This window comes from Mixophyes fleayi, chromosome 11 (genome assembly GCF_038048845.1).
Source record: "Mixophyes fleayi isolate aMixFle1 chromosome 11, aMixFle1.hap1, whole genome shotgun sequence".
NCBI classification, from domain to species: Eukaryota; Metazoa; Chordata; class Amphibia; order Anura; family Limnodynastidae; genus Mixophyes; species Mixophyes fleayi.
In genome coordinates this window covers 8,406,068-8,430,073 of record NC_134412.1, presented here as the reverse complement: position 1 = coordinate 8,430,073, position 24,006 = coordinate 8,406,068, and the positions used below count along the sequence as shown (strand labels likewise).

Below are 24,006 nucleotides of genomic sequence, written 5' to 3'. Positions count from 1 at the left end.
CATAATAATTATCTTTAAATTTGTACTGTATAAAAAAACACAGTTCCTACTATGCTTGAATAGTTTCAATACCGTCAACATTTACTTTACGATTCATATAATTAGTGTACAAAGTATACAAATCACGCTATTTAACTTTTTTTTTCAAATTGAGACTCATTTAATTTTAATAGAAAACTTATTTACCGGTAATTGAAAAAACAAATCTGTCCTTTTCTATGCTCTTTCCATGCTACAAGTTATTAAAGGATGAATCTGATCATAAAAAAAATCATAACAACAGTTTATGGATGAGCAAAAACTGCAGTCAACTAACAGAGGTTATAAGCTGGAAACATAAGCTGGAAATGGATTTGTTTGAATGATTCTACTCACAAATCCTCAGGGCAGGCTATTTATCCTGTATATCTTATTCTGTGAGGAAATGTCTGTCTTTTACCTTTAATGTACCATGGATAGTTCAATACAGTTAAGTGGCTTCTATTGTATTACATCTCACCTGTTCCTATTTAAAAAGCCTGTGCATAATATTCACAGCAAATTAAGCTGTTTTAGACCTAATGAGCCACAAATTGCAGCACAAATTGGCATAAATATGCCAATATACTAATATACCAATCTTCATGATCAATATCTGATGAGGAACCATAAGATGCTGGTCAAGACATATAGCAAATGCAAATAAACAAAGATAAAGGAGGATGCAATACATTAAAAAGGTGCTATAACCTATCCTCTTGGGGCCACCTTCAGAAGGGTCTGTTAGTGACCCAAAATGACAGTTTGCTACAAGAAGCTATACTGAATAAAAGGCAACAAACTAAACATAAGCTTCTCTGTTATTACTCTGTGGTACCTGTCACTTCTTTTTTGTCAGATACAAAATGCAGCTATAATACCTAAATTACTGGTGTATAGTAAAAGTAATATAATTTGTATTTTGTTACGTTACATCACATACACACACCAACACAAATCTACATGAACCCAAAATGACTATGGAATGCTATATCTATCTATGCTGCCTGGATTTAGAAATAAGATTGACAAGATAAAGGTGATGCTGACTGTAGAGTGATAGGCAACTGGCTAATGATGCCAGTAGAAATATCACACAATGTGTAGGGTGCTCTGTAATTTGATCTTTAATCCCCCAGTACGGCAAATTGAGATTAAGCATGTCATGCCCGGTATCTTTTTCTGCACAAGCGAAAATTATACTGTGGTTTCTTTTTATATGTCATATGGCTTTTATTTTTTTTACAAGCACCTTGAAGAAACATGCTTTATTTTTTGGATAAGCTAAACAATAATCGAGAAAAATTAAATTAGGAAAAAACATATATTTTAATGATTCTTAACACATCATCTACACTAGACTGCTATTTTAATTATCAACTAAAAAATATCTGGAATATTTTCATATTTTCTCTATACCTTACGACTGCAGCATTTAGAAAATAAAAGTTCTCATTGGTTTGGTATGTTTTTAGCATAGATATGTACCTTTGCATAAAGCTTGTAAGTAACCTTTACTGCGTATGATAAGTTGTATGCACATTAAAATCCATATATTTAATATGATTTCAGTATATTTCATATGTACATGTATTACCTGAACAAAAAACAAAAGGAGGAACAGTAGTGGGCATGGGGGTTGTGTAAAGTGGCTCATGTCTTGTTGTGGGTTCCACTGTACTGTCTGTACTGTCTGTAGAATCATCTAAAAATGAAAACATATATCAGCTATTATACATTTGTTTTCTACTTGTCTTTGAGCTGTTCCTGAGTTCTCTTCCCTAAATATTCTTACCTGTGTTCAAGATTGTGGATACAGAATATTTGTGTGACCAATCAGAATACTTCATAGCTTCAATTAGTAAATAATTAAGTAAAAATGTTGGTTTTCTGTATTTGAACCCATCATCTACACAAGACAGCTATTTTAAATATCAACCAAAAAATATCTGAAATATTTGCATATTTCCTCTGTACCTTGTGACTACAGTGTTGATAAAATTAATATAAACATTTACTTCAGAGGTCAGCATTCAAAACTTTCTGATGATATTAATTGTTATAACATTTTAATTACCTGGTAACGCCTCTGCCTTGTCCAAATGACAAATAAATATGTATTTATATGGAAAACACATTAAAATAGTTAACTATGTTTTCATCAATGAAGAGAAGGTAGTTTCATCTTACCTAAAATCCCGTTGACATCTTCAGGATGTAGTTGGTCGACTTTGAATACCCAGCGTCCAGTTACATTGACATTACTTGTGTGTGATATATTGACAACAGCTGGTGAGAGGGAACCTGGGATTGTGTAGTATCCTGTGTAGTATCCACTGTTGAGTCCAGCCTTTGAGACATAAGTAGAGTTTGGAGAAAACAGAGTAATGTTCGCACTAGGGAGGAAGCCTGCCTCCATAATATATCAAATGATTATTATATGGTATCACGAGTAGGGAGGGGTGCACCAACAACTCAAGTAATGAGTCCAAAAAAGGAAGGGGAGCAGAGAAAGTTGTAGCTCAAAGAGCTATAACTTTCTCTGCTCCCCTTCCTTTTTTGAATAAGTAGAGTTTGACAGACTATATTAAAGAATGAATGAATCTCACCCCACTCACAGACACATAATGTGCATTTCCTACTAATGTAGAAACCAACCTCTCAGTCATGCTATTGGGTGCCAAGATTTACAACCACTACTCTGTTGAATGCTCACAGTGAAAAATTTAATTTTGTACTCTATAACTCTTTTCTTAAGCCACACCCAAAAATCATTTGTTCCAGTTAACATATGTTGTTTGGGGTTCTTTCATTGCAAATATTTGCTTGATAAGTCTGCTCTTTTTAAGTAACAATAGTCTTCCAAGATAAACTATCCATTTAAATGAATGACATTGTGGCTGCTGTTTCCTACTGGTGCACAGTCATTATAGCAATATTTAAGACTTGATAAAAGGAATCCAATATTGCGCTAAACATATTGTTGATCCACAAGTAAATTGCATGCTCACCAGTGCCAGTGGTCCTCCATATACTAAACTGTTGCTTTCCAAACTCGGCCACTGAATGTCTTCATAATTGAATAAGACAAATGTCAGACTTCCATCTGTGCTCAGAACAGCCTGGAATGTGTTCACCTAAAGGAATAATGCAGGATAGGTCACATAGTGGAATTTAAATGTGCTGTAAATGTAAGTTTAGTTATATCAGGCATTCATAAACAACCGCAATACAAGTGTAATAGTTTGTCTACCTTGTTGGTTGAAGATCGAAAATAAGCCACTCTGTGCCATGTTGCCACAAACACCCACTGAGCTATGAAGTTCAGGTGATAGAAGTAAGCTCTGATATCAGATGTTGCCCTGGCCAGAAGTACAGGATCTGTGCTTTGACGGAAATATATATCACCTGCTATGCGATTATCGATGTCTGCCCAAAAGAGAGCTAGGAATGGGTTTCCAAAAGCCAAGGGGAGCGCCTGTGGTGTCCATTGTCCAATTGGCAAATGAAATGACAGTAAACCATTATTGTTCACCTGTGAGGGAAAAGATAAGGCATAAAAACGAAGGATAAAAATATCACAAGCTAAATTTCATATATTAGATATGTATTCTAAGTACATTTGGAACATTTGATTAACAGGTATATGGACGTGAAACCCAATATTTTATGTCTCTCATATTTTAATCCAGTTATTTTATTGGATTGGACAAGTAAAACAAGTCCTTAACATATTGTTAGGTATTATGTGGATGCAATCGGCTCGTACCTGTATCTGTTACTTGTTTGTATGCAATTAAATCAGATATATATCGTATATGGGGAAAAAGTAGCTTTCAGATACTTACATAAAGAGAAGAGAAGTTATTCCCAAAAAATGGAATTGAAGTAGAAAGTCCTAATAATGGGGATGATCCATCATCTGACTTAAGATTGATTGTGTCAATTGCTGATCCATATGGGTAGAGCAGGTCTGAGGCAAACAAAAGCCCTGTGTTATTACTACTAAAGTATTATAAATAAGGAATTCTTCACAACAGTAAATGCGCTATAACAGAACCTACAATATACTTTTCTTATATACAGTAACTGGAGACTGTAGATGGAGCAAACACGTACTGAGTGTAGTAAACATAATGTAAGAAAATCTTTATAGCATGCATGCATTCACTTTTCTTAGTCTAGAGATATTGCAATATTTATTACAATTGTTTTTATACTCGGGTATCCGAAACCTTATAGTACACAGGAAAACTGATGATAGATTTTCCTTGACATTACAGGAATAAAGATGTTCAAACTCATTTTGCATCTAAATTGGCTTTCAGAAAATTAATTTAAGAGTCATTTTGTATCAGAATTCTTTACATAAGTATGCTAAGATAATTAATTTAAGCTTTTACAACACTGACCTACTTGCTTGACCTTCTGGATCACTGAGGGTTATGCAATAACTTTCTTGAAAATATGCTGATGTGCAGAAAACAATAGTATGCAATCAGCATTTAGATTATACATGGCTAGAGCATGTTAGACAATATAATAAAACGTCTCATTGATTTAGTATGTCGTTAGTACAGATATGTACATTTGATGAAAGCTAGAAAGTAACTCTTCCTGCTTATGATAAGCTAAATGCACGTTTAAAAACATACATTTAATATGGTTTCAGAATATTTCATATGTCCAAGTATTACCTGAAGAAGAAACAAAAGGAGGGACAGTAGTGGACATGGTGGTTGTGTAAACTGGCTCATGTGTGGTTGTGGGTTCCACTGTACTGTCTGTAGAATCATCTAAAAATGAAAACAAATATCAATATATCTCCATTAGTTTTTGCTTTGTCATTCAGCTGTTGTACATTTTTCTTACCTACATTTCCTTCGCTTTGTACAGGTTTGTGGGTCAGAGTATTTTGTGTTACCAATCAGAATACTCCATAGTTTCAATTAGTAAATAATTACAAGGAAACAGTTATAATGTAGTTTTTCTATATTTGAACCCATCATCTACACTAGAGAGCTATTTTACTTAACATGCCACAAATTTCTAACACATGTGCATGTTTCCTGTATAACTTATGTCTACAGCATGTAGAAAATTAAAATAAAATAGTTCCTGTAGAGGTCATCATTTAACGCTCTCTGATGATAACAATTGATATATAATCTTAAATAACTTCTCTGCCGTGTCCAAACAAAATAATGTGTTAAAAAGGAGAGCCTATTGTCGTAGTTAAAAATGTTTTCATAAATGAAGAGAAGGTAGAATAATCTTACCTACAATCCCATTGACATCTTCAGGATGTAGTTGGTCCACCTTAAATACCCAGCGCCCAGTTACATTGACATTACTTGTGTGTGATATGTTGCCGATGGCTGGAGAGAGGGATCCTGGGATTGTGTAGTATCCTGTGTAGTATCCACTGTTGAGTCCAGCCTTCACAACATAAGAACAGGTTGACAGACACTATTATAGGCTGAACCAATCACACCCCAGTCAAGCTTATTTGCATTTCCTGCTAATGTAGAATCTAAACTATCAGTTATGCCACTAGGTGCCTAGATTTGCATCTTCTAGTCTGTGGAATGTTCTTAGTGAAAAAGGTAAACTCCTACTCTGTAGCTCTTCTTCTTCCAACACACCAAGAAATCAGGTGTGCAGGCGCGGGCTGGCACAGTTAAGCCTGGGGGGCACACAGGCGGCCGAATCACATGACACGAGACATTATGACGCGGCAGAATCGCGTGTCATGTGATGCGGTAGCCTGTGCGTTGACGCGGCGCGATGCGGCCGCCGGTAATATTAAGAAATATATTGCATCCACGGAGGGGGATGGGGGGAGGCGGCCGGCCCGAACAGCCGTTAGACTGAGTGGCCCGGGTGCCCGCTGCCCCCCTGCCCCTCGGTCCAGCACGCCCCTGCAGGTGTGCTAGTGAAACTATGTTGTTTGTGTTTTTAAACAGTAAATATGTATTCTATACAACTGCTCTTTTTAGTATTGAATACCCTTCCAAGATAAACTATCCATTTAAATAAATAAAATTATGACTGCTGTTTACTGCTGTGTGAACCGGCATTATTATAAAATTCAAGGCTTGGAAAAAGGAATCCACTATTGCTCTAAAACATATTGCTAATCTACAAATATATTGCATGTAACAAATAATCTACAACCCTTACAGCGCTTCACAATTCCCTGCTGCAGATAGACAAATTCTAAACCATACACTAAGGTTTTAATTCACATAAATATACAAAATATGAATAAGTCTTTTCTGCGCTGAGATCCCCCCAAAAAACTGGTATAACAACACGATGACACAAGTAAAATGAATATTTATATTAAATGATGTTATGATATGCCGTTTTTCTTCTCTATTCTCCCTTCCAACCACGATACACATATGAAAGAGAAGAAATAACAATAGTGTAAAAATTCTATGACCATCTGTTGAGATGTTTGATTAAAAGATCACCAATTTTGAAGTGCCAATTTTCAAGAATCCGTGGTGTAAGTAGTACCCCCTGCGGGAGATTTCCCACGATACTTGAGGATACAGAATTTCACTTGGTGGAATGTTCTTTTATGAAACACTATTGTCGGTGAAGGCTAATTTTGGTTTTACTAGCTATACATTTGACACTTGTTAAATTTTATAGAATATTTTATACTATTCATTATTATACAGTATTACACTATTGTTATTTCTTCTTTTTCCATTCATATGTGTATCGTGGTTGGAAGGGAGAATAGAGAAGAAAAACGGCATATCATAACATCATTTATTATAAGTATTCATTTTACTTATGTCATCGTGTTGTTATACCAGTTTTTTGGGGGGATCTCAGCGCAGAAAAGACTTATTCATATTTTGTATAAATATATTGCATGCTCACCAGTGCCAGGGATCCAATATATACTGAACTGTGGTCATCCACACTTGGCCACTGAATGTCTTCATAATTGAATAAAACAAATGTCAGATTTCCATCTGTAATTAGAACTGCCTGGAAAGTGTTCACCTAAAGGTTCAAAATAGGAGAGGTCATATAGATTTTGGGATTTAAATGGGCTGTAAATGTTTGTTAAGTTACATCAGACATTTATGGACATCAGTCACCTAAATGTAAGGTAAAAGATAACAAGTGTAGTAGTGTAAACACCTTATTGGTTGAAGATGAATAATGTGGAACACTGTCCCATGTTGCCACAAACACCCACTGAGCTGTGAAGTTCAGATGATGGAAGTAAGCTCGGATATCAGATGTTGCCCGGACCAGAAGTTCATGATCTGTGCTCTGGCGGAAATATATATCACCTGCTACCTGGTTATTTATGTCTGCCCAAAAGAGAGCTAGGAATGGGTTTCCAAAAGCCATGGGGAGCGCTTGAGGTATATATTGTGAAATTGGCAAATTGAATGACAGCAAACCGTTATTATTTACCTGTGAGGGAAAAGATATAGTTAAAAAGTGAAGGTTAAAAAAAATCATAAGGTAACTTTCACATGTTAAATGTATGTTGGACTATCCCGGGGTCCTTGTGGAACTAATCTACATAGTTCGTTTGATCCTCACTTGTTGCAGTAGGATTGATTGCACACATTATTTTTATGTACTTTTAAATTGTGGATAATGTGAGTGTAAATTTTTGTGAATAAAAAGATTTTCTTATTAAAGAAAACCCGATAATACGCTATATATCCCTTCCTTTCCTTGTATTTCCATATACGCTATATGGTAGAGAATAATCCATGATGAATTTGATCCATTGGAGGAAAATTTAAGGAGAAAAAAAGTTTGACATTGAAGTGCCCATTTCATTAAGATTCTAGTGAGTAGCCTAACACTAGGGGACAGGATGCTGGGAGAATACACGTCTATCGTGGAGGAAACTTATGGTTCAAATTGTGAAAAGAGCACCTAGGATGAAAGAACTTTGATTGGAAACGTATTATTGTTTATGAACTTGCTGTTTAGATTTTATTCCATATAAACAATACAATACTGTTGCAATTTTTTTCTTTCTATGTGAATTCGATTCGAGGGAACATCCTAAGGGAGAGTTAACAAATCCAGAGAACTTTGTTGAGTAAAAATTAGTATATTTTTATTATCTTTTTTCTATTATGAAATCTGTTATGAATTAATAACAGCATTTAAACGGTTTCTATTTGCTATTATTATATGTCTATGTACTAAATCAGTGTGGCGTCTAACTGAAACCTATTGGGCAGCAATTAAAAATAGAGCGCCGTAGGAGTTTTTTAAATTTATTTTTAACACAGGACTTATTTCTAGTACTAGGCTCCAAGTGCTTGCACTCAGATCTTTACAGAATGCTGCAGCATTCTTTTGTTTCTATTCAAATAAATAACATATAATATATCTGACAGATGTATCATTCAGATACTTACATAAAGAGAATAATAGTTGTTTCCAAAAAGAGGGACTGCAATCCAAAGCCATATTAATGGCGACCATCCACCAAATGCCTTTGGACTGATAGTGTCAATTGCTGTTCCATATGGGTAGAGCAGGTCTGATAAAAACAGAAACAGTAGATTATTTTTACTTGCAAAATCATTATCAATGAGGAATTCACCACATCAGTGGCAAAATTATAGCAGATTTTACCATATACTAATTTGATATACAGGATTTAGAATATTTTGTTAGAGCAAACATTTACTGAATGTGACATGCACAAACCCAAACTATGTGGCATTTCATGTCTTGTTTTATCTTTACTAGTTTACAAACTTATTAAACTTTGTAAATGATGATAGAGTTTCCTTGACTTTCCGGGAGAAAAGATATGACTGATACTCTTTTTACAACATACTCTTTTTGGTCCTGAACTGGCTTTCAGATTATTCATTTAGGAGTTCTTTTGTATCAGAATACTGAACACAAGTATTCTAAGATAAGTGATACTAAGCTTTGCAAAATTGATCTACCTACATGTAAACTTAATCACTTAGGGTTATCTAATAACTTTGCTGAAATATTCTTATGTGCAGAAAAACTAAGAATCCAATCAGCATTTAGCTTTTACATGACTAAAGCATTTCTCATTGGTTGGTATGTTTATAGTACAGATATGTACATTTCAATAAGACTAGTAAATAACCCTTACTGCTTACAATAAGATGCCTGCACAAAAAAAACATATATTTAATATGATTTCAGAATATTTCGTGTGTACATGTATTACCTGAAGAAGAAACAAAAAGGGGAACAGTAGTGGGCATGGTGGTTGTGTAGACTGGCTCATCTGTGGTTATGGGTTCCACTGTACTGTCTGTAGAATCATCTAAAAATAAAAACAAATATCAATATTTGTCCATTAGTCTCCTCCTTGTCATTCAGTTGATTCTGTGTTTTCTTACCTACATTTTATTAGCTGTATGGGAGTTTGTAGGGTTGAATGTTTGTATGACCAATCAGAATATATTATAGATTAAATTAGTAAATAATTTCAAGGAAAATGTCATAATGTTGGTTTTCTGTTTTTGAACCTATCATCTGCACTCGACAACTATTTTAATTATAAACTACAAATCTCTCTGAAATATTTGCATTTATCCTCTCTACCTTATGACTACAACAATTTGAAAGTAAATATAGAACATTTCCTAAAGAGGTCAGCATTGAACACCCTCTGATGATAACAATTGTTTAAACATTTTAAATACCTGACAACTCCTCTGCTTTGTCCACATGGCATAATATTTTTATATGGAAAACACATTTAAATGGTTAAATACATTTTCATCTATGAAGAAAGAAATATTTTCTGTTACCTAGAATCCCATTGACATCTTCAGGATGTAGATTGTCCACCTTGAATACCCAGCGCCCAGTTACATTGACATTACTTGTGTGAGATATATTGACGATGGCTGGTGAGAGAGATCCTGGGATTGTGTAGTATCCTGTATTGTATCCACTATTAAGTCCAGCCTTCAGGACATAAGAAGACATTTACAGACTATATTAAAGGATGAACGAATCTCAAACCAGGCAAAGACATTTAATGTGCATGTTCTACTAATGTAGAAGCCAAACTATCGGTCATACTACTGGATGCCTAGATTTGCAACCTCTACTCCGTTGAAAGCTCACAGTGAAAAATGAAAACTCTTCCTCTATAACTCTTCTTATTCCACATACAAAAATCATCTGTAACAGTGAACATTTGTTGTTTGTGGTTCTTAAATTTTAATACATTTTGTCATAAGTCTGCACTTTTAAAGTTGGAATACTCTTCCAAAAAAAACTATACATTTAAATTAATGACATTGCAACTGCTGTTTACTGCTGTGTGCACCGTCATTATATCAATATCTAATCCTTGATAATGTGAATCCACTATTGCTCTAAACATATTACAAATCTACAAATTACATGCTCACCAGTGCTATTGGTCCTCCATATACTGAACTGCTGCTTTCCACACTTGGCCACTGAATGTCTTCATAGTTCAATAAAACAAAAGTCATATTTCCATCTGTACTTAGAACAGCCTGGAATGTGTTCACCTAAAGGTACAACATACATAGGTCATATAGATTTTGGGATGTAAATGTTTGTTAAGTTACATCAGACATTTATGGACATCAATCACCTCTATGTAAAGTAAAAGATAACAAGTGTACTAGTTTAAACACCTTGTTCGTTGAAGATGAATAATAAGCGACTCTGTCCCATGTGGCCACAAACACCCACTGAGCTATGAAGTTCAGGTGATGGAAGTAAGATCTGATATCAGATGTTGTCCGGGCCAGAAGTTCATGATCTGTGCTCTGACGGAAATATATATCACCTGCTATGCGATTATCGATGTCTGCCCAAAAGAGAGCTAGGAATGGGTTTCCAAAAGCCACGGGGAGCGCTTGAGGTGTCCATTGTCGAATTGGCAAACTGAATGACAGTAAACCATTATTATTCACCTGTGAGGGAAAAGATAAGGCTAAAATATGAAGGATAGAATATCACAAGGTAAATTTCTACTATTAAATATGTATTCTAAATACATTTGGAACATTTTAATAACAGGTATATGGACGTTAAACCCAATAATTAATGTCTCTCACATTTGAATCTAGTTATTTTATTGGATTAGACAAGTAAAACAAATCCTTAGCATAGTGTTAGGTATGATGTGGATGCAATCGGCTCTTTGCATAACGCTGTATCTGTTATTTGTTTATATGCAACTAAATCAGGCACAAGTATATTGGAAGCATTCAGATACTTACATAAAGAGAAGAGAAGTAATTCCCAAAAAGAGGAATTGAAGTAGAAAGTCCTATTAATGGGGATGATCCATCATCTGACTTTAGATTGATAGTGTCAATTGCTGATCCATATGGGTAGAGCAGGTCTGAGGCAATCAAAAGCCCTGTGTTATTATTATTAAAGCATCATCAATAAGGAATTTTTCACAACAGTAATTTCACTGTAACATCATACTATATACTATTTTTATATACAGTACATGGATACTTTAGATGGAGCAAACACGTACTGAATGTGGTATACATAATCTAAGTAAAATTTGCAGCATTTGTGGTTTGATTCATTTTTCTTAGTCTAGAGATATTTTTATATTTGCCTTTTAACTCAGGTATGGGAAATTTTTTAAAGCAAATGAAGAGTGATGATAGATTTTCTTGACTTTCCATTAGAAATAATGTTCCTGAAACTCTGTATCAAGACTTAGGGCTGGATTTACTAAGAATCGAGCTTGGTGGTGGTTTGAAACTGCCACACATCGCCGGCGGTTTAGTGGTCCAAACCGCCACATTTTTCTAATGGCGATTTGAAACTGCGATTGGAAACGGCTGGCGATGTATGTCGGTATGGTTATAATCGGCATCAGAACCCGCATCCAAAAGACAAGTTTTTAATACTTGTTTCTGATTGGCAAAATGATTGCTTTTTGAGTTACATAGTGTCAGAATAATATAATAATTCAAGAATTTTGGCAACTTAAATTAATTTTTTTTTCCACAAAAGTAAATTATAAATTAATTTTGTACCTTTATAAATAAATAATGATTGCCTCAATAATTTATTTATTAATGGTGCTTTCTCTTATGTTCTGAATGGCAAAATAGCTCAAACAGCATGCAGTTTGAGCAATCTCGCCACTCACAGCCAACCCTTTCATTTTAGCTGTTTTGTGGTGGTTTTGAAAACCCCAGCTTAGTAAATCTGGGGGTTTGCATATTCATCATTGTTAAAATCGGGATGGCGATTTGTAAAGTGGTGGTTTTGAAAAATGTCAATTCTGGCCGTTTTAATGGCGGTGTGGGTTTTAGTAAATCCGGCAGTTTCAAAACTGCCAAAAAAAGGCTAAAAAAATGGTGGTTTGACCAAACTGCCCTTAGTTTTGGTCTAGACTGACTTTCAGAATATTTATTGAAGAGCAATCTTTCATCAGAATCCTTTACGTAACTATTCTAAGATAAGCAATTTTAAGTTTTTACAAAATTGACTGAATTGCTTGTCCATCTGGATCACTGAGGGTTATGCAATAACTTTACTGAAATATGCTAATGTGCAGTAAGCCAGAGTATCCAATCAGCATTTAGAATTTGCATAGCTAGAACATTGTTAGAAAATGAAACAAAAGGTCTCATTTGTTGGTAGTAGATCTGTAACTCTGAACAAAGCAAATAAATATGATTTCAGAATATTTCATATGTACAAGTATTACCTGAAGAAGAAACAAAAGGAGGGACAGAAGTGGACATAGTGGTTGTGTAAACTGGCTCATATGTGGTTGTGGGTTCCACTGTACTGTCTGTAGAATCATCTAAAAATGAAAACAAATATCAGTATTTCTCCATTAGTTTTCGCTTTGTCATTCAGCTATTGTTTGATTTTCTTACCTAAATTTTCTTTGCTTTTTCATGTTTTGGGGCAAGAGTATTTTTGTTACCAATCAGAATACTCCATAGTTTCAGTTAGATAATAATTACAAGGAAACAGTCATATTGTTACTTTTCTATATTTGAGCTAATAATCTACACTAGAGAGCTATTTTGCTTAACATATCCTAAATCTCTGAGACTTGTGCTTGTTTCCTGTATAATTTATGTCTACAGCAAGTAGAAAGTGAAAATAGAATAGTTCCTGGACAGGTCATCATTCGACACTCTCTGAAAATAACAATCTTAAATAAAAGAACACTCCTCTGCCGTGTCCAAACAAAATAATGTGTTAAAATGGATAGAACATTAAAGTAGTTAAATGTTTTCATCAATGAAAAGGAGGTAGAATCAACTTACCTAGAATCCCATTGACATCTTCAGGATGTAGTTGGTCCACTTTGAATGCCCAGCGTCCAGGTATGTTGATATTACTTGTGTGTGATATATTGCCGATGGCTAGTGAGAGGGATCCTGGGATTGTGTAGTATCCTGTGTAGTATCCACTGTTGAGTCCAGCCTTCACAACATAAGAACATGTTGACAGACACTATTAATGGCTGATCAAATCACACCACAGTCAAACTTATTTGAATTTCCTGCTAATGTAGAAACCAAACTATCAGTTATGCCACTGGGTGACTAGATTTATATCTTCTGGTTTGTGGAATGTTCCTAGTGAAAAATGAAAACTCCTGCTCTATAGCTCTTCTTCTTCCTACACACCAAGAAATCAGGTGTGCTAGTGAAACTATATTATTTGTTTTTTAAGCTGTAAATATGTAATTTATACACCTGCTGTTTTTAGGACTGAAAACCCTTCCAAGATAAACTATCCATTTAAATAAATAAAATTATGACTGCTGTTTTCTGCTGTGTGAACTGCGATTATAATAATATTTAAAGTTTGGAAATAGGAATCTACTATTGCTCTAAAACATATTGCTAATCCACAAATAAGTTGCATGCTCACCAGTGCCAGGGCACCAATATATACTGAACTGTGGTCTTCCACACTCGGCCACTGAATGTCTTCATAATTGAATAAAAGAAATGTCAGATTTCCATCTGTAATTAAAACAGCCTGGAAAGTGTTCACCTAAAGGTACAAAATACAATAGGTTATATAGATTGTGGGATGTAAATGTGCTGTAAATGTTTGTTAAGTTACATCAGACATCGATAGACATCAATCACCTCAATGTAGTGTAAAAGATAACAAGAGCAGTAGTTTAAACACCTTGTTGGTTATAGATGAAAAATGGGTAACTCTGTCCCATGTTGCCACAAACACCCACTGAGCTGTGAAGTTCAGTTGATGGAAGTAAGTTCCGATATCAGATGTTGCCCGTGCTAGGAGTTCAGGATCTGTGCTCTGACGGAAATATATATCACCTGCTACGCGATTATCTATATCTGCCCAAAAGAGAGCAAAGAATGGGTTTCCAAAACCCACGGGGAGCGCTTGAGGTATATATTGTGAAATTGGCAAACTGAATGACAGCAATCCATTATTGTTCACCTGTGAGGGAAAAGATATAGTTAAAAATTGAAGGATACAAATTACAAGGTAAGTTTCACATGTTAACTGTGGTTACAAATGAAATGGGGCATTTGATTAAATGTGACATGGGTGTAAAACACAAGAATGAATGTCTCTCTAATTTTAAACCTGTTGCTTTATATGTTTTAGAAGCAACACAAGACTTATTTGCAGTACTAGGTTCCAAGTGGTTGCAGTTGGATCTTTGCAGAATGCTGCAGCCTTTTTTTTCTATTCAAATAAATGAGATACAATATATCTGACAGAATTATGATACAGATACTTACATAAAGAGAATAATAGTTGTTCCCAAAAAGAGGAACTGCAATTGAAAGTCCTATTAATGGCGACCATCCATCGAGTGCCTTTGGATTAATAGTGTCAACTGCTGATCCATATGGGTAGAGCAGGTCTGATGCAAACGGAAACACTGGATTATTTTTACTTGCAAAAACATTATCAGTGAGGAATTCATCACATCAATAATGACTTTATAGCAGATTCCACCATATAATACTTTGATAGACCGGACTTAGAATATTTAGTTACAGCATACATGTAATGAATGTAACATGCACAAATCCAAACTATGTGGCATTTCATGTTTGATTTTATATTTACTAGTTTGCATATATATTAAACTTTGCAAATGATGATAGAGTTTCCTTGACTTTCCAGGTGAAAATATATGACTGATATTCCTGTTCACAACATACTCATTTTGGCTATAAACTGGCTTTCAGAATATTCAGGTCGGAGTTCTTATGTGTCAGAACATTGAACACAAGTATTCTAAGATAAGTGATACTAAGCTTTTTCAACATTGATCTACATAATTAACTTAATCACTTAGGACTACCTAATAACTTTGCTGAAATATGCTGATGTGTAGTAAACCAGAGAATTCAATCCGCATTTAGCTTTTACATGGCTAGAGCATGTTAGACAATGAAATATAAGTGCTCAGTGGTTGGTAGGTTTTTATTACAGATATGTACCTTTCAATAAAGCTAGTAAATAACCCTTTCTGCTTATGATAAATTGAATGCACAGACAAAACATATATTTAATATGATTTCAGAAAATTTCATGTGTACATGTATTACCTGAAGAAGAAACAAAAGAAGGAACAGTAGTGGGCATGGTGGTTGAGTAAACTGGCAAACGTGTGGTTGTAGGTTCCGTTGTACTGTCTGTAGAGTCATCTAAAAATGAAAAGAAATTTCAACATTCGTCCATTAATTTCCTCCTTGTCTTCCATCTGCTCCTGGGTATTCTTAACTGAATTTCTTAGATTTGTTTAAATTTATGGGTACAGAATTTATGTGTGACCAATCAGAATACTTCATAGTTTCAATTAGTAAATAATTATAAGGAAAAAGTCATAATGTTGGTTTTCTGTTCTTGAACCCATCATCTGCACTAGACAGCTATTTTAATTATTAACTAGAAATATCTCTGAAATATTCGCATGTTTCCCGGGTACAACATTTATAAAGTGAAAATTGAACATTTCCTGGAGAGGTCAGCATTGAACACCATCTGATGATAAAAATTGATATAATATTTTAAATACCTAATAACTCCTCTGCCTTGTCCACAGGACATAATATTTGTATATGGGAGACACATTTAAATAGTTAAATACATTTTCATCACTGAAGAAAGAAATATTTACCACTTTCTATACTCCCATTGACATCTTCAGGATGTAGTTTGTCCACTTTGAATACCCAGCGTCCAGGTACGTTGACATTACTTGTGTGCGATATGTTGCCGATGGCTAGTGAGAGAGATCCTGGGATTGTGTAGTATCCTGTGTTGTATCCACTATTGAGTCCAGCCTTTAGAGCATAAGAAGAGATATACAGACTATATTAATGTATGAATGAATCTCACCCAAGGCAAAGACATTTATTGTGCATTTCCTATTACTGTAGAAGCCAAACTATCAGTCATGCTACTGGTCACCTAGATTTGAAACCTCTACTCCATTGAATGCTAACAGTGAAATCTGAAACTCCTATAACGCTTCTTCTTATTCCACACCCAAAATATCATCTGCAAGAGTGAACATTTGTTGTTTGTGGTTCTTAAATTGAAATAAATTTATTGATAAGTCTGCTCTTTTAAAGTTGGGATACTCTTCCAAGATAAACTACGGATTTAAATTAATGACATTGATACTGCTGTTTACTGCTGTGTGCACCGTCATATATCAATATTTAAGCCTTGATAATAGGAATCCACTATTGCTCTAAAACATATTGCTAATCCACGAATAAATTACATGCTCACCAGTGCCAATCGTCCTTCATATACTGAACTGTTGCCTTCCAAACTTGGCCACTGAATGTCTTCATAATTTAATAAAACAAATGTCATATTTCCATCTGTACTTAGAACAGCCTGCAATGTGTTCACCTAAATGTACAAAATACAATAGGTCATATAGAGTTTGGGATGTAATTGTTTGTTACGTTTCATCAGGTATTGATAGACATCAATCACCTCAATGTAAGGTAAAAGATAACAAGTGAAGTAGTTTAAACACCTTGTTGTTTGAAGATCCAAAATAAGCCACTCTGTGCCATGTTGCCACAAACACCCACTGAGCTGTGAAGTTCAGCTGATGGAAGTAAGCTCTGATATCAGATGTCGTTCGGTCCAGAAGTTCATGATCTGTTGTCTGGCGGAAATATATGTCACCTGCTACGCGATTATCTATGTCTGCCCAAAAGAGAGCTAGGAACGGGTTCCCAAAAGCCACAGGGAGCTCTTGAGGTACATATTGCCAAATTGGCAAACTGAATGACAGTAGTCCATTATTGTTCACCTGTGAGGGAAAAGAGAAGGCTAGAAAATTAAGGATAAAAATCACAAGGTAAATTTCTTATATTAAAAGTGTATTCTAACTACATTTAGAACATTTTCTTAATGGGTATATGGGCCCAAAACTCAATATTTAATGTCTATTGTATTAGAATATATTTGTTTTATTGGATTGGACAAGTAAAACAAGTCCTTAGCATAGTATTAGCTATTATGTGGATGCAATAAGCTCTTTGCATAATGCTGTTTCTGTTATTTGTTTGTATGCAATGTAATCAGATACAAGATTATCGGAAATAAAGTAGCATTCAGATACTTACATAAAGAGAAGAGAAGTAATTCCCAAAAAGTGGAATTGAAGTAGAAAGTCCAATTAATGGGGATGAACCATCATCTGACTTTGGATTGATAGTGTCAATTGCTGATCCATATGGATAGAGCAGGTCTGAGACAAACAAAAACACTGGTATATTATTACTAAAGCATTATCAATAAGGAATTCTTCACAATACTAATTTCCTTTTATCAGATCCTACTATATACTACTTTTATATACAGTACTTGGAGACTTTAGATGGAGCAAACATGTACTGAATGTGGTAAGCACAATTCAAGCAAAATTTGCAGAATTTTATTGCTAGATTCATTTTGCTTAGTCTAGAGATATTTTTACATTTGCCTTTAAACTCAGGTATGAGAAACCATTTTAAAGTACATGAAGAGTGATGATAGATTTTCTTGACTTTCCATTAGAAATAATGTTCCTTATTTCCAGTTTCAAGACTTAGGGCTAGATTTAGTAAGAATCGAGTTTGGTGGCAGTTTGAAAACTCCCAGATTAGTAAATCTGGGGGTTTGTATGTTCATCAATGTTAAAATCGGGATGGCGATTTGCAAAGTGGTGGTTTTGAAAAATTTAAATTCTGGCTGTTTTATCGGCGGTTTTGGGCTTTAGTAAATTCGGCGGATTCAAAACTGCCGAAAAAAATGGCTAAAATCCGGCAGTTTGACCAAACCGCCCTTTAGTAAATCTAGCCCTTAGTTTTGGTCTAGACTGACTTTCAGACTATTTATTAAAGAGTCATTTTTCATCAGAACCCTTTACGCAACTATTCTAAGATAAGTCATTTTAAGTTTTTACAACATTGACCTACTTGCTTGTCCATCTGGATCACTGAGGGTTATGCAATAACTTTACTGAAATATGCTGATATCCAGTAAACCAGAGTATCCAATCAGCATTTAGAATTTACATAGCTAGAGCATTGTTAGAAAATGAAACAAAAGGTCTCATTGGTTGGTAATAGATCTGTAACTCTGAACAAAGCAAGTAAATATGATTTCAGAATATTTCATATGTACAAGTATTACCTGAAGAAGAAACAAAAGGAGGGACAGTAGTGGAGATGGTGGTTATGTCGACTGGCTCATGTGTGGTTGTGGGTTCCACTGTACTGTCTGTAGAATCATCTAAAAGTGAAAACAAATATCAATATATCTCCATTAGTTTTTGCTTTGTCATTCAGCTGTTGCTGATTTTGTAACCTAAATTTCCTTTGCTTTGTTCATGTTTTTGAGCCAGAGTATTTTGTGTTATCAATGGGCAGCATGGTGGCCTAGTGGTAAGCACTTCTGCCTCACAGCACTGGGGTCATGAGTTCAATTCCCGACCATGGCCTTATCTGTGTGGAGTTTGTATGTTCTCCCCGTTTTTGCGTGGGTTTCCTCCGGGTGCTCCGGTTTCCTCCCACACTCCAAAAAAACATACTAGTAGGTTAATTGGCTGCTATCAAAATTTACCCTAGTCTGTCTCTCTGTTTGTCTGTGTGTGTGATAGGGAATTTAGACTGTAAGCTCCAATGGGGCAGGGACTGATGTGAATGAGTTCTCTGTACAGCGCTGCGGAATCAGAGGCGCTATATAAATAAATGGTGATGATGATGATGATCATCAATCAGAATACTTCATAGTTTCAATTAGATAATAATTACAAGGAAACAGTCATAATGTTAGTTTTCTATAATCGAGCTAATAATCTACACTAGAGTTCTATTTTGCTTAACATATCATAAATCTCTGAGACTTGTGCTTGTTTCCTGTATAACTTATGTCTACAGCAAGTAGAAAGTGAAAATAGAATAGTTCCTGGACAGGTCATCATTCGAAGCTCTCTGATGATAACAATCTTAAATAACTGATCTGCCGTATCCAAACAAAATAATGTGTTAAAATGGATAGAACATTAAAGTAGTTAAATGTTTTCATCAATGAAGAGAAGGTAGAATCAACTTACCTAGAATCCCATTGACATCTTCAGGATGTAGTTGGTCCACTTTGAATACCCAGCGCCCAGTTACATTGATATTACTTGTGTGTGATATATTGCCGATGGCTGGTGAGAGGGATCCTGGGATTGTGTAATATCCTGTCGTGTATCCACTATTAAGTCCAACCTTCACAACACAAAAACAGGTTGACAAACACTATTAAAGGCTGAACGAATCACACCCCAGTCAAACTTATTTGCATTTCCTGCTAATATATAATCCATACTTTCAGTTATGCCACTGGGTGCCTAGTTTTACAACCTCTAATCTGTGGAATGTTCTTAGTGAAAAATGAAAACTCCTGCTCTATAGCTCTTCTTCTTCCAACACACCAAGGAATCAGGTGTGCTAGTGAAACTATGTTGTTTGTGTTTTTAAACAGTAAATATGTATTGTATACGCTTGCTCTTTTTAGTATTGAATACCCTTCCAAGATAAACTATCCATTTAAATAAATAAAATTATGGCTGCTGTTTACTGCTGTGTGAACCAGCATTATAATAAAATTCAAGGCTTTGAAAAAGGAATCCACTATTGCTCTAAAACATATTGCTAATCTACAAATAAATTGCATGCTCACCAGTGCCAGGGATCCAATATATACTGAACTGTGGTCATCCACACTTGGCCACTGTATGTCTTCATAATTGAATAAAAGAAATGTCAGATTTCCATCTGTGATTAGAACTGCCTGGAAAGTGTTCACCTAAAGGTTCAAAACAGGAGAGGTCATATAGATTTTGGGATTTAAATGTGCTATAAATGTTTGTTAAGTTACATCAGACATTTATGAACATCAGTCACCTCAATGTAGTGTAAAAGATAACTAGTGTAGTAGTTTAAACACCTTATTGGTTGAAGATGAATAATATGCAACTCTGTTCCATGTTGCTACGAACACCCACTGTGCTGTGAAGCTCAGATGATGGAAGTAAGCTCTGATATCAGATGTTGCACGTGCCAGAAGTTCAGGATCTGTGCTCTGGCGGAAATATATATCACCTGCTAATTGATTATTTATGTCTGCCCAAAAGAGAGCTAGGAATGGGTTTCCTAAAGCCACGGGGAGCACTTGAGGTATATATTGTGAAATTGGCAAACTGAATGACAGCAATCCATTATTGTTTACCTGTGTTGGAAAAAAACATTTAAAAAATGTAAGATAAGAAAGTACAACGTAAGTTTCACATGTTAAATGTGTTTTCAAATAAAATGGGACATTTGGTTAATTGTTACATGGGCATAAAGTACAAAAACTAATGTCTCTCCGATTTTAAACCAGTTGTTTTATTTGATTTAGAAGCATCACAAGACTTATTTTTAGTATTAGGATTTCAATGATTGCAGTCGGATCTTTGCAGAATGCTGCAGCCTTTTTTTGTTTCTAGTGAAATAAATAAGATACAATATATCTGACAGATGTATGACCCAGATACTTGCATAAAGAGAATAGTAGTTGCTCCCAAAAAGAGGGACTGCAATCGAAAGTCCTATTAATGGCGAATATCCATCGAGTGCCTTTGGATTGATAGTGTCAATTGCTGATCCATATGGGTAGAGCAGGTCTGATGCAAACAGAAACACTGGATTATTTTTACTTGCAAAATCATTATCAGTGAGTAATTCATCACATCAGTAACAACATTATAACAGATTCTACCATATAATACTTTGATAGACAGCACTTAGAATATTTAGTTAGACCACATAGGTACTGAATGTGAAATGCACAAGCTAAAACTATGTAGCATTTCATGTTTGGTTTTATTTTTTCTATTTTACAGAAATATATAACTTTTGTAAATGATCAGAGTTTTCTTGACTTTCCGGGATTAAAGATATGACTGATATTTCTTTTTACAACATTCTCTTTTTAGCTCTGAACTGGTTTTCAGAATATTCTTTTTCTAGTTCTTTTGTCTCAGAATACTGAACACAAGTATTCTAAGATAGGTGATACTAAGATTTTTGCAACATTGATCTACTTACTTGTAAAACTGAATCACTTAGGGTTATCTAATAACTTTGCTGATCTATGGTCATTTGCAATAAACCAGAGTATCCAATCAGCATTTAGCATTTACATGGCTAGAGCATGTTAGACAATGAAATAAAAGGTCTCATTGGTTGGCATGTTTTTTAGTACTGATATATACCTTTGAATACATATGGTAAATAACCATTTCTACTTACGATAAGATGTATGCACAAAAAAAACATGTGTATATATATATATATATATATATATATATATATATATAATATTTATTTCCCGTGTATCTGTATTACCTGAAGAACAAACAAAAGGAGGAACAGTAGTGGGTATGGTGGTTGTGTAAACTGGTACATGTGTGGTTGTGGGTTCCACAGGACTGTCTGTAGAATCATCTAAAAATGAAAACAAATAGCAACATTTGTCCATTACTTTTCTCATTGTCTTTCAGCTGTTCCTGAGCTTTCTTACCTAAATTTGCTTAGCTTTGGTCAACTTTGTGGATACAGAATATGTGTTTGAGCAATCAGAATACTTCATAGATTCAATTAGTAAAAAATTACAAGGAAACTGTCATAATGTTGGTTTTCTGTTGAACCCATCATGTGCACTAGACAGCTATTTTAGTTATCAACTACAGTACACTGGCTAAGAATCTTGTAAATGAGAGAAAGTATTAAAGTTGGATAGACTTGAAAGTTGTTTCCAATGTAGCTGCACTAGTAGTCCCGAGAACAGTAGAATATATTTAATGAAGTACCATGGATGAAGGTATAAAATGGAACTGTTATTATCTTGAATAAAATGGATTAAAAGAAAAATAAAATAGTGAAATAAGTGTTTGTGAATTAAAGTGAAGTGATAATAAAATATGCTGAAAGCATTATCTATTAAGATCTTAGATAATCACATAGCTCAAGGTAGGTAATCTATGAAAAGTGAATGATATTGAGCTCCTATATGATAATAGGTCATTAAGGCAAATGTATATTCCTGTATAGTCAACTAACTATGTATCTCACTGAGGAACAAATATGTCTATATAAATGCTAACTATAGAGCATATTACAAAATGAGTAGCTGACTATATCTCGGTTGCTACCCACTAGCACCAATCTAAGGGGAGGCCGACATTCACAACACAATGTTTCCTTAATGACCATAAATCTGGACACAGGGAGCCATCTTCCTGAGCGTGCACAGGTAGAATAGCCCACACTATTGTTGCCCCATTAGTTACGGGGAGTTGCTGACTGACTGCCGTGTGCTCTGTACTAACTCTGCATTTAGGGAGCCTATAGATGGTAACATAGAAATCCTACTAAATATACTCTGGATCAGAAGCGATAACTCCAACGCATGTTTTGCTATGCTGTGCCTTGACAAAGCATAGCGAAATGTATCAACAAATCACACACCAGCATTGAAAGGGTTAACTTGGTCGAGCTATATTCTTCTTAACAGGCTAATGGATTTGTTAGAGTATCAAGGACACAACTTACTAAATTTATAGATTTAATATACAAAAGTACAGGGCAATCATGTATAAAAAACAATAACAATTGACATAACATACACAAGCAAAACAGTTTAAAATAATAAGGAATAGATTCAGAGAATAACTTACATCGAAGTAGTATATTCTGAGCCAAGGGAAATTGGCTTGAAGATGGACAGCTTATCAATGAATGATTGATTTCCCAAAGACTGACAATTTGTTGTAACTTGCATCAGCTTTTTCAAGCCACCTTTATACCTTACCCCCTCCTGGGGGCTGTGGTCTGTAATTCTCTTTTTCAATCACCATTTGCATGTTGTCTGATTTACTACCCAATTCTACTATTTGACCTAACTTTTCTGTGGAGCGTCACACAGACCCAATTTTATTATTAATAAATCCCCTATGAATTTGTCCATCTTTTGATACCAAAGATGTCTAAATACAGTGTACTTATAGAGCTTACACTCATTTCCTTAACTTCTTTGTGGGGCAGAATTCTTAATTTGACATATGAGCTGCCCTTAATCATGCTATTGGAAAATATGTGGTTGATCACTACATTTTATTGATTTTAAATGGCATATTTTAAAACTTAATTATTTGTGTCTATATCACATATAGCCAAGTAAGCATATGAGCTCTTTGAGCCAGACACCATGCTTAGCGTTTCCTGAAAGTCTATTCAGGTGTCAAAACTCCATCCCAGGCCAGGATATATCTTACAACATGGCCTCTTTGAAGCTTCTAGTTGTGACACTCCTATCTTCTCACATAGGAATGTGCAGAGCCTTCAAATAGAAATACAACAGACCTTCTGTCTTCACATTTTACATTGCAACTTATCAATG

The 24,006-nt window shown here is 34.9% G+C and overlaps 1 protein-coding gene across 1 annotated transcript; it reads right to left on the bottom strand.

The window, feature by feature from the left end:
* Positions 1-2,179: 2,179 nt before the first annotated feature.
* Positions 2,180-23,470, bottom strand: LOC142107448 (uncharacterized). The gene is made up of 22 exons (XM_075190883.1): positions 23,414-23,470; positions 20,245-20,370; positions 19,631-19,790; positions 18,709-18,807; positions 17,658-17,782; positions 17,060-17,341; positions 16,804-16,929; positions 16,184-16,349; positions 15,612-15,710; positions 14,793-14,917; positions 13,936-14,061; positions 13,323-13,482; positions 12,749-12,847; positions 11,286-11,410; positions 10,695-10,976; positions 10,440-10,565; positions 9,828-9,987; positions 4,716-4,814; positions 3,867-3,991; positions 3,272-3,553; positions 3,030-3,155; positions 2,180-2,368 (listed from the first exon to the last, which is right to left on the bottom strand). The coding sequence occupies exons 1-22, from the start codon at positions 23,468-23,470 to the stop codon at positions 2,180-2,182; spliced, it is 3,264 nt and encodes a 1,087-aa protein (XP_075046984.1).
* Positions 23,471-24,006: the final 536 nt, after the last annotated feature.